This window comes from Temnothorax curvispinosus, unplaced genomic scaffold, assembly GCF_003070985.1.
Source record: "Temnothorax curvispinosus isolate PA1 unplaced genomic scaffold, ASM307098v1 QBEX01005133.1, whole genome shotgun sequence".
Taxonomy (NCBI): domain Eukaryota; kingdom Metazoa; phylum Arthropoda; class Insecta; order Hymenoptera; family Formicidae; genus Temnothorax; species Temnothorax curvispinosus.
Window position 1 is genome coordinate 1,548,036 of NW_020214913.1, and position 12,615 is coordinate 1,560,650.

Sequence of the window (12,615 nt, forward strand, 5' to 3'; positions counted from 1 at the left end):
CGGAGTGTTGTGGAATAAATAAAAATTATAAATATAAATTTATATAAATTATTAATCATAATTATAATATATTATAAATATAATTTATAATATATTCATAAATATAAATTAATAAGAATTTTAGCTCAATTTCAGAGAACCTAAAATTTTGCAAAATTACTAGTTAAATTGTGTAATTTATTCATTACACTACATAATATCCCGATTTTTGTAGATTCTTTAGGGACTTTGCAAAAAAGATTCCTGCGATAGGTACAATAGTAGCCTCGTTATACGCGGAAATGTAAACAATTTTATGTATATTAATAAATAAAACACTTAATTACATAATCCTCTTCGTTTAATCTGTGAAATAGGTTCCTGACAGAAACCTACAATAAGATGATTATGGAGCACATAAATAATAAGTTATTAGATGATGACTTAGATATTGATTGGTATAACCTTTTCTTTCGTTCATAGTAAAATCAACCGAAAGAAACTTCACAGTAATTGAAATCACAGTTCTAAGCAATTCTAAAGTGACAAATCTACTATTAATACTACATTTGGATGAACATTAGTTTAAATTTATTTTTCTTTTTCTCAACTGTGCACTCATATAGTTTATAAGCTGAAAAACATTAATCGATGCATGTTATTGCATATTATTGATCCTGTCTAAATATAAATCCTCTGCGAGTAGAAATTGCGGCAATATCTACTTATTCTTTTGTGAATATGTTGAGACAAGCTATACTACGGTCGCAATCTCGAAGATACGGAAATATTGTCATACTAAATTTCGATTAATCTTTGCAACAAATTTGTTGTGCAAGGATGTGCCAGTGCAGCGTTTACAGACAGCGATTGCAGACAAATCAGTTTGATTTCATGTATATAGGTATTTTTCTATAGAACTATTGTTTTTCACAAGTTAAAATAACAAAATAATACATGTAACCGTGAAAATAAATAAAATGGCGCTCTCTTATTGGAGCTGACACGTGCCTCATGATCGACGGTACTGTCGTTCCTTGTCAGTGAGCGGGACAAACACCACGCCTATCAGAGATCGCTGCTTGATTTTGCCGTCCAGAGTCTTGTCAATTTGCATTAAGGTTTGATCCGAGTTCTCCGGACCCATCGGTACTATTAAACGACCACCAGGGGCCAGCTGATCTATCAACTGTAAGACCAAAAAATTTGCATTTGCTCTGGGATAACCGGAAATAATTCCGCGAGCGTTTCTCTTACCGGTTGTGGCATTTCTTTAGCAGCCGCTCCCACGTGAATAGCGTCGTACGGTCCACGACTGGGATATCCCAATCTTCCATCGCCAACTAAACAAATGCAATCGTGATCGAATAATTTTCGTCATACAGAAAGCAACTTGTGACGCGTAAAATAATAAACGTGATTATTTAAAGATAAATGTTTACTTACCAACCAATTCCACGCGTCCATCGGTCAAAAGTTCTTGGTGATCTAGTCGAATGTTCTCTTCGGCCAACGCTCGAAGCTCTGGTATGTGATCGATTCCAACGGCCAACCCATGCGGCCCCATCATAAGAGCCATGCATGCCGTCAGGTATCCGGATCCAGAACCAACGTCCAGTGCCCTCGTGCCGTTACGCAACTTTTCTTCAAGCAATTCCAGGGCATACGCGTGCTAAAGAATTTCCGTTTGTCTTCCAACATGTAATTTCCTTTTCAGTGTTTTTTTTTTTTTGTCTTTGTCAGTGTGTATCCATTTACTATTTATTGCTTTACTCTTACAATGAAATGAAACTCTTTCACAAAGGCAATCTTTTCTTTATCTTACAACGGAAATTGAATATTGATTTTCAGACATACGACATTGTGACGCTTTCATATGCAAGGAAAGAGGATATACACTGTATTGTACCATGTGAGGAGCGCTGATAGTGACACCGTAACCGATCCCTTGTGGTGCGTCTACGTAAGCAACAGTGGAATAAGTATTTAAGTATTTCCCTCTGTCCACAGAACTCATTACTTCGAACACTCTGTCAGATTTGATCACCCTGGACCCTAAAAAACGATTTCATGCAACATATTTCCATTAAATAACGATAAGAATATTTGCAAAAAATATAAGTAAAATTTACATTTATTTTCTACAATTAATTTCTTACATACACACATTAGTTGCTTTCCATTTACATCAAAACTCAGATAATTCTCACTTGTGATGTCATTCTGTCTTTATTATTCATTAATTGCCAAAAAGGATAGAACGACGTCACAAGTGAGAATTATTTGAGTTTTGATGTAAATGGAAAGCACCCATTATATATATGTGTATGTATTTCCAATCAAACTAAAATTGCTCTAAATTCAAACGCGAGCGGCAACAATCGTTTATTTTCGTGAATCCGAGCAGAACGGATTGTAAATATTGCATCAACTGCGCTGTAATCAATCACCGACGTGCTCCGACGTCAAGATAAAGAGAGGCGGCGTATACGGCCCTGCGCGGCGCCGCGACGCGACGGGGGGCAACGCGATGACACAACGTTGCATAACCGCGCGACGCGATACTTACGCCGTAGATGCTCCACGAGATCCTGATTGTTTCTGCCACGATAACGCCCGTACGTGGCCATGTCGCGGGCGATCGCGACGGGCGACAGGATCGCGAGCGTCGCGCAAAGGCACTCGACGAACTCGCGGGACCGAATTTTGAGGAGATGCGTGGCGGACCGGTGTGACGCGTCTCAGGACGAAAACAAACAAACGAGCCGTGGGATCGACCGGCAACCTGCCACTACCCGGTCGTCGTTCGATTCGCGCTCGGCGACGTTCCGAGCGTGAACCGCTCTGAACCGCTCCGAGGAGCGTTATCTCGGCAACTCCTTCTCGATCCGCTTCTCCCTTTCTCGCTTCGGATTTAGGGCACTACTGCGTCTTTAGGTCGTCTCGCCCTAATCGTTTCCTGACGCGTCAAGCGCTGGTGACAATTTATAATCGGAACACGACACGAATTGGATCGACACGCGCCCGACGTGCGGGCCGGCGAGGGTAATCGGGAACTCGTTGAGCGCAGTTGAGCGAAAGCTCGCGACCTTCGTCGCAACGACCGCAACGTTGAGGAACGGTTCGCGCGCGAAACGTGCCACACACGCCTCGCGCTTTTAAAAATAGACGAGAAGAGGCCGCCAGTCGCCGTGGGTTTCCTCTCCCTCGTTGTACGCAAGCGGCCTGAGCAGCGATCCCCGATTGGCGGACGCTTCCGCGCTCCCCTTCGATCGATCTTCTCCCGCGAATTTCGCTCGAAATCCAGAATTGCGACGCTACTCGATCGGTCTTGTCAGGTCTTCTTTTACCTCCAAATAATTCATATGTGCTTCCAACGAATACGCAAATCAGTCTCTATTCTTATCGCGATAGAGCTTAAAGCGGAAAATTTGTTTCTCCTGTAATTTGACTATTCCTAAAATTACGATATTTGTTCACGTAAACAATTGCAATTTTCGGACACAGAATAAACACGGAGTTTCATTGTATATAAAAGTATAAAGATATATTTTACTTCGTTATTTAAGATTCGCTATTATTTTCCCTATTATTAATTTCGTTCCTTACAATCCTGTCTCGCATCTTAATGGAAGTTCTAGGATTAAGAACGTTTGTGGAACAAACACATTAATATCACCGTAAGTTCAATATTTCTTGATAACAGGCTAAGATAATGCGATAGCATCGAACGTCGTACACAGCCGCGACTACGATATATTAATAGAAAGGACGGCGCGAAGAAAAGAAGGGCGTGTACAAAATATATATAGTTTATTGATATATTCCCAATCGAAGACGACGTGCACTCCATATATCTATGCATGCGTGGAAAAGAAATTAGTTCGTGGAGTTACAAGAGTTCTGATTATCGTTAATCAATCGAGTTCGTACGCGATCGTTTTTAATTCTGTCCGCTCGAGAAACTCTTTTGCGTTTCTCTCCACCGTGAGACACCTCACCTTAACGACTCTAATTACGTAACTGAGTGGTAGGATCCGTGAGAGGAACGTAAGAGACTTGCATCAGTTTCTTCTTCGTGACCGTGCCGTCTGTGCTCTTGTCCACCTGCAGCAGGTCTTGAAACCTTTGGAAACCTTCTATCGCCACGACCGGGCAGATCAGTCGACCTCCGGGAGCCAGTTGGTCTATCAACTGCAAAAAAAAGAAGCAAAAGGGTCACGTCGTTCACTCGCAATCTCTCGTACATCTGATTTTCCCGAATTGCGCGTACTAGCGTGTCATTCGCGCTCACCGTCTGCGGTAAAGTTTCGGCCGCTGCTCCAACGTGTATAGCGTTGTAAGGGCCGTCAGCAGCGTGTCCCAATCTGCCGTCTCCCACTAGGCGCATTCATAATGACCTGTCGTTAGTCGGCAGTCTTTATCTTTTACCTTTACAGCAAAGCCACACAGTCGGTGGACAGTGTTCCGTTCGACTCTTCACGGCAACGTACATACCTACTCCACGTGGATGGATCACGAGTAATCTTTTATTCAAACTATATGCATAAATTGTAATACTTCTTGAACGTTTCTCTTTTGTATTTTTCTCTCATCGTTTTTGACGAGCTTTACGCTCAGATTCATTGGTTAAATGAGACGTGAAGGAATGGCGTAACATTGACGAGAGAAGGAGCTTCGACTGTCTGAGTGAGGGGGAAACTACCCAGGAACGGCAGCAGAGACAGGAAACTCTCGAGTGTTAACGGAGAGCTTACCCACAAATTTGATGCGGTCCTCCTTGAGGAAGTGCGGATTGTCCTCGCGCACGTTCCTAGTCGAGATCTCTATGAGCTCGGGAATATGCTCGATGCCTACTACGCGTCCGTGCGAGCCTACCATGAACGCCATGCATGCGGACAGGTAGCCCGAGCCAGAACCGACGTCAAGTGCCTTGGCGCCGTCGACGAGCTGATCGGAGAGGATAGACAGCGCGTATGCATGCTGCAAAAGATACGAGAGAGCGTCATTTATCAAGCCGTTAGCGAGCCGATTAAATTCTCAAGAAAACGTATATTATCTTCAGTGACAATTATCTGTGTGACGCGTCGATACTGTTGTTTGGAAAAGTCTGCAGTCATCAAGCCAAATATGAGTTTAACATAAATAACGTAAAAATAAGATAAGAAGGTTACTCTGATAACCCCATTTCAAATCGCCTTCCTGATAATTGTCCCTACCAACCTCATTATATATAAATAGATATTCATTTGTAATACTCAAGTGTCGAGTATTACAATTAAATATTGAAATTAATTTGTACTACATGTAACAAATCAAAAGAGGTATGTAGTACCAACGTCAAGTGGCGTCAACCAAGAAATTTGCTCGTCAGAGTCTTACATTGATCATAAATCATATGAGAATCATATTAATAGTTTATGTCGTTTGAATTATTAACTGTATACGTTTGCAGACATGTTTCGCGGCTGTGCGAGTATATTTCTTGTATCTGTACAACACTTTATGCAAACGTTATGGAGCAAGGATGATCCGTAAGCTTATCTGTCATGCACATGACAGTATTCTGTAGACCACGAAGTAGACGAGGTACACATTTACCATATGCGGCGCGCTGATGGTCACGTTGTAACCGATTCTTCGGGGACGATCGAGATAAGGGTCCGGCTCGTGGCAGTATTTGGCTCTGTCAACAGCGACCATGGCGGCTTCCGCGCTGTCCGCTGCCAGTATGCCAGCATCTGCGAATAATCTGTCCCTAATTGCCGTGCAAAGCGAACGACTGTAACTCTAGCAAGGTGATGCGCTCGGGCGCTAATTAACTCGGCGGTAATCAAGTCCTCCTTTTCAGAAGCGTCGATCGTGCGACGGGTCGCAGGGGAAGAGAGGAAAGGGGGGGGTGTGGGATCATTTACCTTTCAGCTTGGTCACCATCTCTTGGTTCGTAGTGCCGTTGCAGTGCCATGCCATGCTTCGCGGATTGTCGCTCGCGATCCACCGACCGGGGCGGGGGGCGGGTAGACTCCCGTAGCGCAGCCGAGAAGAGACCTGCTTCGCATAAAACAATACACAGATGATCGTGACAGCAGAGGCGATGCGCGACGCGACGCGACGCGACGCTTCCCCGACGCGATCGATTCTGGTCGTTCAACTTCCGGCGATTGATTACAGATCGGCGAGACGCGTCCGGGAGAGGTAGATAAAAACCGTGCGCACCTCGAGAGCCTTCAGGAGAGCCTCATTTATCGCGGAACGTCCTCATTCCTTCCGTCTCCTGTACGCGTGCCTAATATGGCCGTGACGACACAGGTAGCGAGGTGGCGACCTTAAGGGAGGGAGGGGGGAAGGCGAGAACAGCTGATGCGGTCAACTATCGATTCGCGAGCCTCTCGCGAGATATAGGAACGCTCGAGCGCGGATTTAAATCCCGCCGAGCTGGAAAAGGCTCCGGAATGGAGAATTCTATAAAAAATATCAACGCGTGAAATAAAAGCTCGCGGAGGAAACGAATCCGAAATCGTCACTGATTATTTGATTGGCTGGATAAAATTTTAATTAAAAATTTAAAACGACAAGATCGGACTATTCACATAGTCCAGTATTTATCCGATCTTATATAAGTATAAAATATAAAGTCTTATATACTTAGAATTGTTCCAATCTTGGGCGTCCGAGATCTTCATTCGACCAACGGGACGTATAGCTTCTCAAGATCACACTTAGGACGATCTTGAATATAGGATTTAGACTATAAATACCGTCCTCAGACTGCAATCGTTTGTTTGACAGCGACTAGACGGTTCTTTCCCCCCCCCCTCCCCAGCCTCGAACCCAGTCACGATTGGCGCGACGTCGAGCGCGACGACGCGCGCAAGATTTGAATTTGAAACAATCTCCGGCGGATCTCCGGATCTTCTCTGCGATAAGAAAAAGGGAAAAAAAGAAATTCTCGGGAAGAATGAGGAACGTGCTAAAGTCAAACGATAGTTCGGGACATAATTAGTAGGCGTTGAAAAGTCGTCGCGCGCCATTATCGCGCGACAACAAACGTGCAAACGTAGCTGCGCACGGTTTTCCGCGTCGTAATTAACTCGCCGCGGGTCGTAATTTTATCAATTAATCACGATTCGCACGGTCGCGGACAGCGGCGGTAAATTAATTCTCTTTCGTAACTCGGCGAAATGCAGCGGCAGTAAATCATCGCGGTGCAACTCTCGCTTGTTCACGACACGATGATTTAAAATGAGATAAAACTAGGGGGGGTGGGGTGGCTGTATTCCGCTCGAACAATGTCTCTGCGCAAAAGAAAAAAATAAATAAATTTTGCATCACGATACCCGTTGAGCATATATAACGTTCCAACAACAGTATCTTGGATGGCATCTTCTGAAAGAAACTTTTAATCACACGACTCGACGTCACTGTCGGTCTATCTTGGCCGTCTATTCGTGTAAATTATAAACAACGAAAATAAAATCCTAATGAGTTATGATACTGCCATGATAATCAAGTTAAATAGAAAGTGTGCCGAAATACAGGCGGGCTGGATCTCTTGGGTCTAATATATTCAACGTAAATTTGTGTACATTCTTCGCTTGGCAAACTACGCATCAAAATAAAATCATATATCCTATCCCTATATTATGCGAGAAAAATAGAATCTAAACTTTAGATCGAGGAAAAAGTGATTCTTTTTAACTATCTGCTGGATAAAATCTTTTTATTTAAGATCAAACTTAAGACGATCTTAAATATAAAATTGGGTTTATACGTAATAATAATAAAGCTAAAATTGGAACAATCTTATACTTGATAATAAGACTAGAAATAAAATGATAAAATAACTAGGCATTGTGACGCAAGAAGCGCGGAATTTTATCAAGTTTCAGATACACATTTGTACACATATCTTCGGCGTATTCGGGGTCTTTGATATTTACGAGGCCCAGATACGGCTGCATTATTGATTCTATCAGAGTCTAATAGACTTCCTTAAGCCGACGATGGATCCGATAAAGCGGAATGTTTGCCGTGTACACAGAATACTGTGTGTGCCTATTATTCACGCGCTTTCATTAACGAGTGACAACGAGATAAGGGTGCCCCTTCCTGACGAGAATTTCCGCGTGAATAGCGATCGCTATAAATCGAATTACGGCGCGTACGCAGGTCGAGTGCAAGACGATCGTTCTATTTGTACCAATGTATTGGTAATTCGCAAATTTCACTCCTCGTCAATCCCTGGCTCGAAGCCGATAAATAATCGCGGAGCTATCGGTGCGGTCGCGGCCGTTTGGAAAAACGTGCGATGGAGAAGTCCGAAAAACCGCCGAAGGAGCCGGGGAAGTTGCGGCAATTCCTTGCCGCATTGATCGGTAAGTGCGACGGGAGAAAAAACCCTTTTTCTCAGAGAGCTCTTCCTTGAGGTGCGGAGGAGATGTGCCTCGCGTGTGCAACGCGCGTGAAAGTAGATTGGTCCCTGTGTTCGAAGGAGAGAAATCACTTCCTCCGATGATGGATGCCCTTAAAAAATAGAAAAATATTATAAAGAAAAGAAAAATAAGACAATTGACTTAGGCAAATGATTATTCTAAATAAATTGTATTATTTTTGTAGTAAACTAATGTTTTACGTCAATACTTGTAAAATGACATTTAACAAAAATGTTTGATATATCAGCAAGTTTCTATTGGGAAGTATATATACATATGTATATTATATATATTTAATATATTAGGAAGTTTCTATTGGATCTTTAAACCTTCTATTCCGTGACATGTATTTGCAGTGAATCAATTGGCATTGTCTTACGGAATCGTGATAGGATGGCCGTCACCGTCAGCTCTGCAGCTGCAAAGTTCTTCGTCGCCCGTCGGGGACGAGCCCATGACAGACGCTGGCGTATCCTGGTTGACCGGCATTCTGACCTTGAGCGGCACCATCGTGACCGTGCTGCTGTCGGTGATACCCGACAGATTTAGCCGGAAGAGATTCGGCTACGCGTTGACATTACCGATATTGATCGCCTGGCTGCTGATCGCCTTCGCCACCAATCACACGTACATCTACGTGTCGAGGGCTCTGACCGGTGTCTCCGGCGCCGGTACGTTCTTCCTCGTGTCGAATTACGTCTCGGAGATCTCGTGCGACAGCATCCGCGGCATGCTGGCCGCTATCCTGGTGTTCTCCGTGAACACCGGGGTACTAATAGCTTATATCCTGGGTGGCATAATGTCCTTCCACACCTTACCCGTGGTCGTCATAGCGCTAGCTATTTTCTTCTTCGTCACTTTCATCTTCTTGCCGGAATCGCCGGCCTACCTGGTGCGTCAAAATCGCATGCACGAGGCGATTAGGTAATTAGGATCTAGAAGCAAATATTCTACTTAAAGAGGGCGAAGGAGAAATGTTGTAATTTGCTGTTCCAGAGCCTTAAAGTGGTTGAAAGGTGGAAACGTTCTGGTGGCGGAATGTGCGCTGTCGCATGTACAGCTGCAAGTCAAGGAAATCGCGTCCATGAGGACTGCTAAGTTCTCGGATTTATTTAGAGACAAAGCGACGACCAAAGCACTGATAATTGCCCTGGGTTTGTTCATCTTTCAACAAACTTGCGGAGTCTTCGGGATGGTAATTATTGATGATTTACAGGTGACTTATCGATGATGAACAGTAATCCAGGCCTCTCGTGTTTCCCAATTATAGTCAACTTAACGTACTAATCTACTAATGCATTAACATTATGACAAAAAGTTATAGAATTTCAATCTCATTGTATTTAAAACGAATCTGAGTTTCTGATTTTCCCATCCAGATCAGCAACACGGAGACTATCTTCAAGATGTCCGGTAGTTCGTTGTCGCCGAACGCATCAGCTATTATCGTGGCGGCTTTACAGCTCTTCGGGTCGTGGGTAGCGACGATCGTGGTGGATCGTTTAGGCAGACGGCCCTTGTTTCTCCTATCCGCCGCAGGAATGTGCGTATGTCACTGTGTGATAGCCACGTTCTGCTCTCTTCAGAATCTCCAATATGACGTGTCCGCCTATTCTTCGATACCGGTAGTGGCATTATCTACCTTCATGGTAGCGTATTCTGTGGGAATGGGCATTGGACCCGTCGTGATACTGTTTGAGATATTCGCCCGTGACGTGACCCCTCTGGCGTCGACCGTAACTCTCTCTGTAAGCTGGGCAGCCGCTTTCGTCATAACGAAGAGCTTCACCGATCTTATTGCTCTGTTAGGCATGCACGGCTGCTTCTTCCTCCTCGCCGCCTTCTGCGCGTGCAATTTCATCTTCTGCTACGCGTTGCTACCGGAGACCAAAGGACGGAATCGCGAGGACATTGTGGATGAACTCAATGGCGTGCGGTGTACGAAAAATAGTAACAATGTTAAGCATACCATTGGCTCGGATTCAGTGCATGCGGCATATGTGTGAAAGTGTTACCTTTATCCAAGAGGTCTGAAAACTAATAACTGTAGCAAAGAAATTTGTAAAACATACACCTTTATCCTGTATATTCTGTACATAGCTTTATGGAGAAGTTTATGTGTTGTCAGTTTCTTAAAGATCATTTCTTTTACTGACAATGTGCAATACTCGCAATAATTTTTATTTTAGCCCTTACATTCATAATTTCACACTTATTCGTTAAAACTTAGAATATTTGCTCAAATATTTTAATAATATGACTCAATGTATTGCAAAAACAAAGCAATTAAATATGTAAATTGCTTCGTTTAGTTAAAACAGAGACGAGTCTCGCGTTGTTTGCTTCAACCAATTCACTATTTGCTGAAATTTTATCTTATTAACATTAAATTTATCAAATAATGCGCATGTTTATAATCCCATGTCGCCATATATTATCTCGCAAGTGCGCGTTTATAGCACACAAAATGTTAATTTGAAAAATATTGATACATGATATATGGCACGACAAATATGACAGAACTGATAATATTGACTATTGATTATTCAGATGATAACAATAAGAGTGTATATGAATGTTAGTTGTTTGGTTTCAATATCAGAACCGTTATTAAAATTAAGAACAAAGATAGTATAAGAAAAAAGATATGTACATATTTTTTACAACATTATTACTTGCTGTAAGTGATGCTTCTTAATAATGAAAAAATTAATACATTAATTTTACATCAAATAGAGATAATAAAAATTAATATTAGTTATTATAGGATCAAAATTTTTATACGAAATAGAATAAAACTATTTATTTACAATTAAAATTATATTCATATGTGTGTATGTATATAAATATGTACACACATACTTATGTAGATTACAAAGTATGAGTTTCTTATTTACAGGTTTCTGCAGTAAAATATGTATAAAGGAAGACAGAATTCAGATTTCTGTCTGAAATTATGTAAATGCAAACTTATGATTAATAAGTATTAATTTAATCATGTTTATTTGTCTGTGTGTTTAAAAAATACCTTAGGTGTAAACCACGGAAGATGAAAGATCATATCACTTTCTATAAATAAATATTACGATCAATCGTCAGTTGTTCTTTTACGCACATTCTTATTACCGATCTTTCTCTTTTTAAAGGTAGTGGGTGCCCTTTCATCATCACTATCACCGGTATTAATTTGTGTAATAGTTTTTTCTTTGAAAGTCCTTTGTGGTGGCGGTGGTTCTCTTTTCTCAAATGTGGGCAACTGTATCTGCTTCTGTTGCTTTGGCAACTGGAGATCCACTGGTTTGTTTTTGCTGAAATATCAAACGTTCTCGCATTTATCTTGGGACTGTACAATGTGGGAAATTAATTAATCCACGAGTGATCTTATTCAACTATAATATAATAAAATAATATACTTGTATATAATAATATATAATACGCTTGTATACATATAATAATACTACCAAATAGTTGAATATTAATCAACTAATAGAACAATTAATATAGCTTAACTTCTGTAGCAAAAGTTCATTCTTAATTTGTGAACTTTATCAAGTTCCAATTATCTCATTTATAAATATTGAAGAATATACTTCCAGTTTATACTAATTTTTAATTCAATACTTATTTTTAATTCGATACTTTTAGTTCGAGAAAAAGTAATATGCTACGCGTTTAATCGTATGTAAAATTATACAAATGTTGTATCTTACGCATCGGCCCCACTCGAGAATTAATATTAAGAACAGAGAGTTTATTGTTGTGCGACAAATCTTCGCAAAAAATGCCTTAATCCATCTTGGCGATCGGAATAGTATGGCTGTTCAAATATTTACCTTGGTACCACGACTTGCCAGGATCCGTAAGGTTGCGGTCTCTCGGGTACACTATAATCCCTCCAGTAAGGTCGTTCCTCTTTGATCTCTTCCTTCTTTATTTCCGCGCTTTCGTCGTTACCTTGGGTGTCGTCATTTTCAACGGCTCGTTTCCTGAACTCTCTCAGCTTCTCCCTTTCTACATTGGCCCGTTGTTCCTCAAGAATATCCGCCTTCTCGACCGCTTCCTGCCTGTCCAATTGTTCCATAAGCTCTTTCTGGAGCATCTCCTCCTTCGCCTCCTCTTCTTGCTCCGCGAGAGTCATGTAACCCTCCGCCGGAGGCTCCCAAACCGATTCTAATGTGTATCAAATAATATTTATGGAATGCTC

At 41.8% G+C, this 12,615-nt stretch overlaps 4 protein-coding genes across 11 annotated transcripts in view; 1 reads left to right on the forward strand and 3 right to left on the reverse strand.

Moving 5' to 3' along the window:
• Positions 1 to 46: 46 nt before the first annotated feature.
• On the reverse strand, positions 47 to 3,330 carry LOC112454570 (protein-L-isoaspartate(D-aspartate) O-methyltransferase-like). Of its 2 annotated transcripts, XM_025016045.1 has the most exons (6): positions 2,549 to 3,330; positions 1,889 to 2,034; positions 1,426 to 1,651; positions 1,237 to 1,322; positions 991 to 1,168; positions 47 to 371 (listed from the first exon to the last, which is right to left on the reverse strand). In XM_025016045.1, the coding sequence occupies exons 1-5, from the start codon at positions 2,607 to 2,609 to the stop codon at positions 992 to 994; spliced, it is 696 nt and encodes a 231-aa protein (XP_024871813.1). In that variant the 5' UTR covers positions 2,610 to 3,330; the 3' UTR covers positions 47 to 371; position 991. The 2 variants fall into 2 exon arrangements, with proteins under 2 accessions (XP_024871813.1, XP_024871812.1); XM_025016044.1 differs by lacking the exon at positions 47 to 371 and having other exon boundaries at positions 783 to 1,168; positions 2,549 to 3,192.
• A 445-nt stretch (positions 3,331 to 3,775) lies between these two features.
• Positions 3,776 to 6,799, reverse strand: LOC112454568 (protein-L-isoaspartate(D-aspartate) O-methyltransferase-like). 6 transcript variants are annotated; one of them, XM_025016040.1, is made up of 7 exons: positions 6,625 to 6,729; positions 6,196 to 6,441; positions 5,895 to 6,027; positions 5,581 to 5,720; positions 4,737 to 4,962; positions 4,274 to 4,359; positions 3,776 to 4,173 (listed from the first exon to the last, which is right to left on the reverse strand). In XM_025016040.1, the coding sequence occupies exons 3-7, from the start codon at positions 5,947 to 5,949 to the stop codon at positions 3,991 to 3,993; spliced, it is 690 nt and encodes a 229-aa protein (XP_024871808.1). In that variant the 5' UTR covers positions 5,950 to 6,027; positions 6,196 to 6,441; positions 6,625 to 6,729; the 3' UTR covers positions 3,776 to 3,990. The 6 variants fall into 6 exon arrangements, with proteins under 6 accessions (XP_024871808.1, XP_024871806.1, XP_024871809.1 ...); XM_025016038.1 differs by lacking the exon at positions 6,196 to 6,441 and having other exon boundaries at positions 5,581 to 5,731; positions 6,629 to 6,764; XM_025016041.1 differs by lacking the exon at positions 6,196 to 6,441 and having other exon boundaries at positions 6,625 to 6,715.
• A 1,001-nt stretch (positions 6,800 to 7,800) lies between these two features.
• On the forward strand, positions 7,801 to 10,578 carry LOC112454565 (facilitated trehalose transporter Tret1-like). The gene is made up of 4 exons (XM_025016034.1): positions 7,801 to 8,354; positions 8,768 to 9,335; positions 9,408 to 9,606; positions 9,791 to 10,578. The coding sequence occupies exons 1-4, from the start codon at positions 8,288 to 8,290 to the stop codon at positions 10,415 to 10,417; spliced, it is 1,461 nt and encodes a 486-aa protein (XP_024871802.1). The 5' UTR covers positions 7,801 to 8,287; the 3' UTR covers positions 10,418 to 10,578.
• A 610-nt stretch (positions 10,579 to 11,188) lies between these two features.
• LOC112454566 (WW domain-binding protein 4) overlaps positions 11,189 to 12,615 on the reverse strand; it is a 31,874-nt gene continuing 30,447 nt past the window's right edge. The window contains exons 6-7 of one of the 2 annotated variants that reach the window (XM_025016036.1): positions 12,245 to 12,581; positions 11,189 to 11,719 (exon numbers count right to left, since the gene is read on the reverse strand). In XM_025016036.1, coding sequence (XP_024871804.1) covers positions 11,500 to 11,719; positions 12,245 to 12,581 — 557 coding nt within the window. In that variant the 3' untranslated portion in view covers positions 11,189 to 11,499. The remainder of the gene's footprint in view (positions 11,720 to 12,244; positions 12,582 to 12,615) is intronic. The other variant, XM_025016035.1, reaches the window with a different exon arrangement.

Excerpts from the sequence above, each read along its gene's own strand:
- LOC112454570 (XM_025016045.1), bottom strand. The coding sequence starts at position 2,609 with ATGGCCACGTACGGGCGTTATCGTGGCAGAAACAATCAGGATCTCGTG. Across the intron at positions 1,323-1,425 it reads TGGACGCGTGGAATTGGTTG|TTGGCGATGGAAGATTGGGA; the intron begins GTAAGTAAACAT and ends GCATTTGTTTAG. Across the intron at positions 1,169-1,236 it reads CTAAAGAAATGCCACAACCG|TTGATAGATCAGCTGGCCCC; the intron begins GTAAGAGAAACG and ends TTGGTCTTACAG.
- LOC112454568 (XM_025016038.1), bottom strand. The coding sequence starts at position 6,662 with ATGAAGATCTCGGACGCCCAAGATTGGAACAATT. Across the intron at positions 4,360-4,736 it reads GGACCGCATCAAATTTGTGG|TGGGAGACGGCAGATTGGGA; the intron begins GTAAGCTCTCCG and ends GAATGCGCCTAG. Across the intron at positions 4,174-4,273 it reads CCGAAACTTTACCGCAGACG|TTGATAGACCAACTGGCTCC; the intron begins GTGAGCGCGAAT and ends TTTTTTTTGCAG.
- LOC112454565 (XM_025016034.1), top strand. The coding sequence starts at position 8,288 with ATGGAGAAGTCCGAAAAACCGCCGAAGGAGCCGGGGAAGTTGCGGCAA. Across the intron at positions 8,355-8,767 it reads ATTCCTTGCCGCATTGATCG|TGAATCAATTGGCATTGTCT; the intron begins GTAAGTGCGACG and ends ATGTATTTGCAG. Across the intron at positions 9,336-9,407 it reads CGCATGCACGAGGCGATTAG|AGCCTTAAAGTGGTTGAAAG; the intron begins GTAATTAGGATC and ends TTGCTGTTCCAG.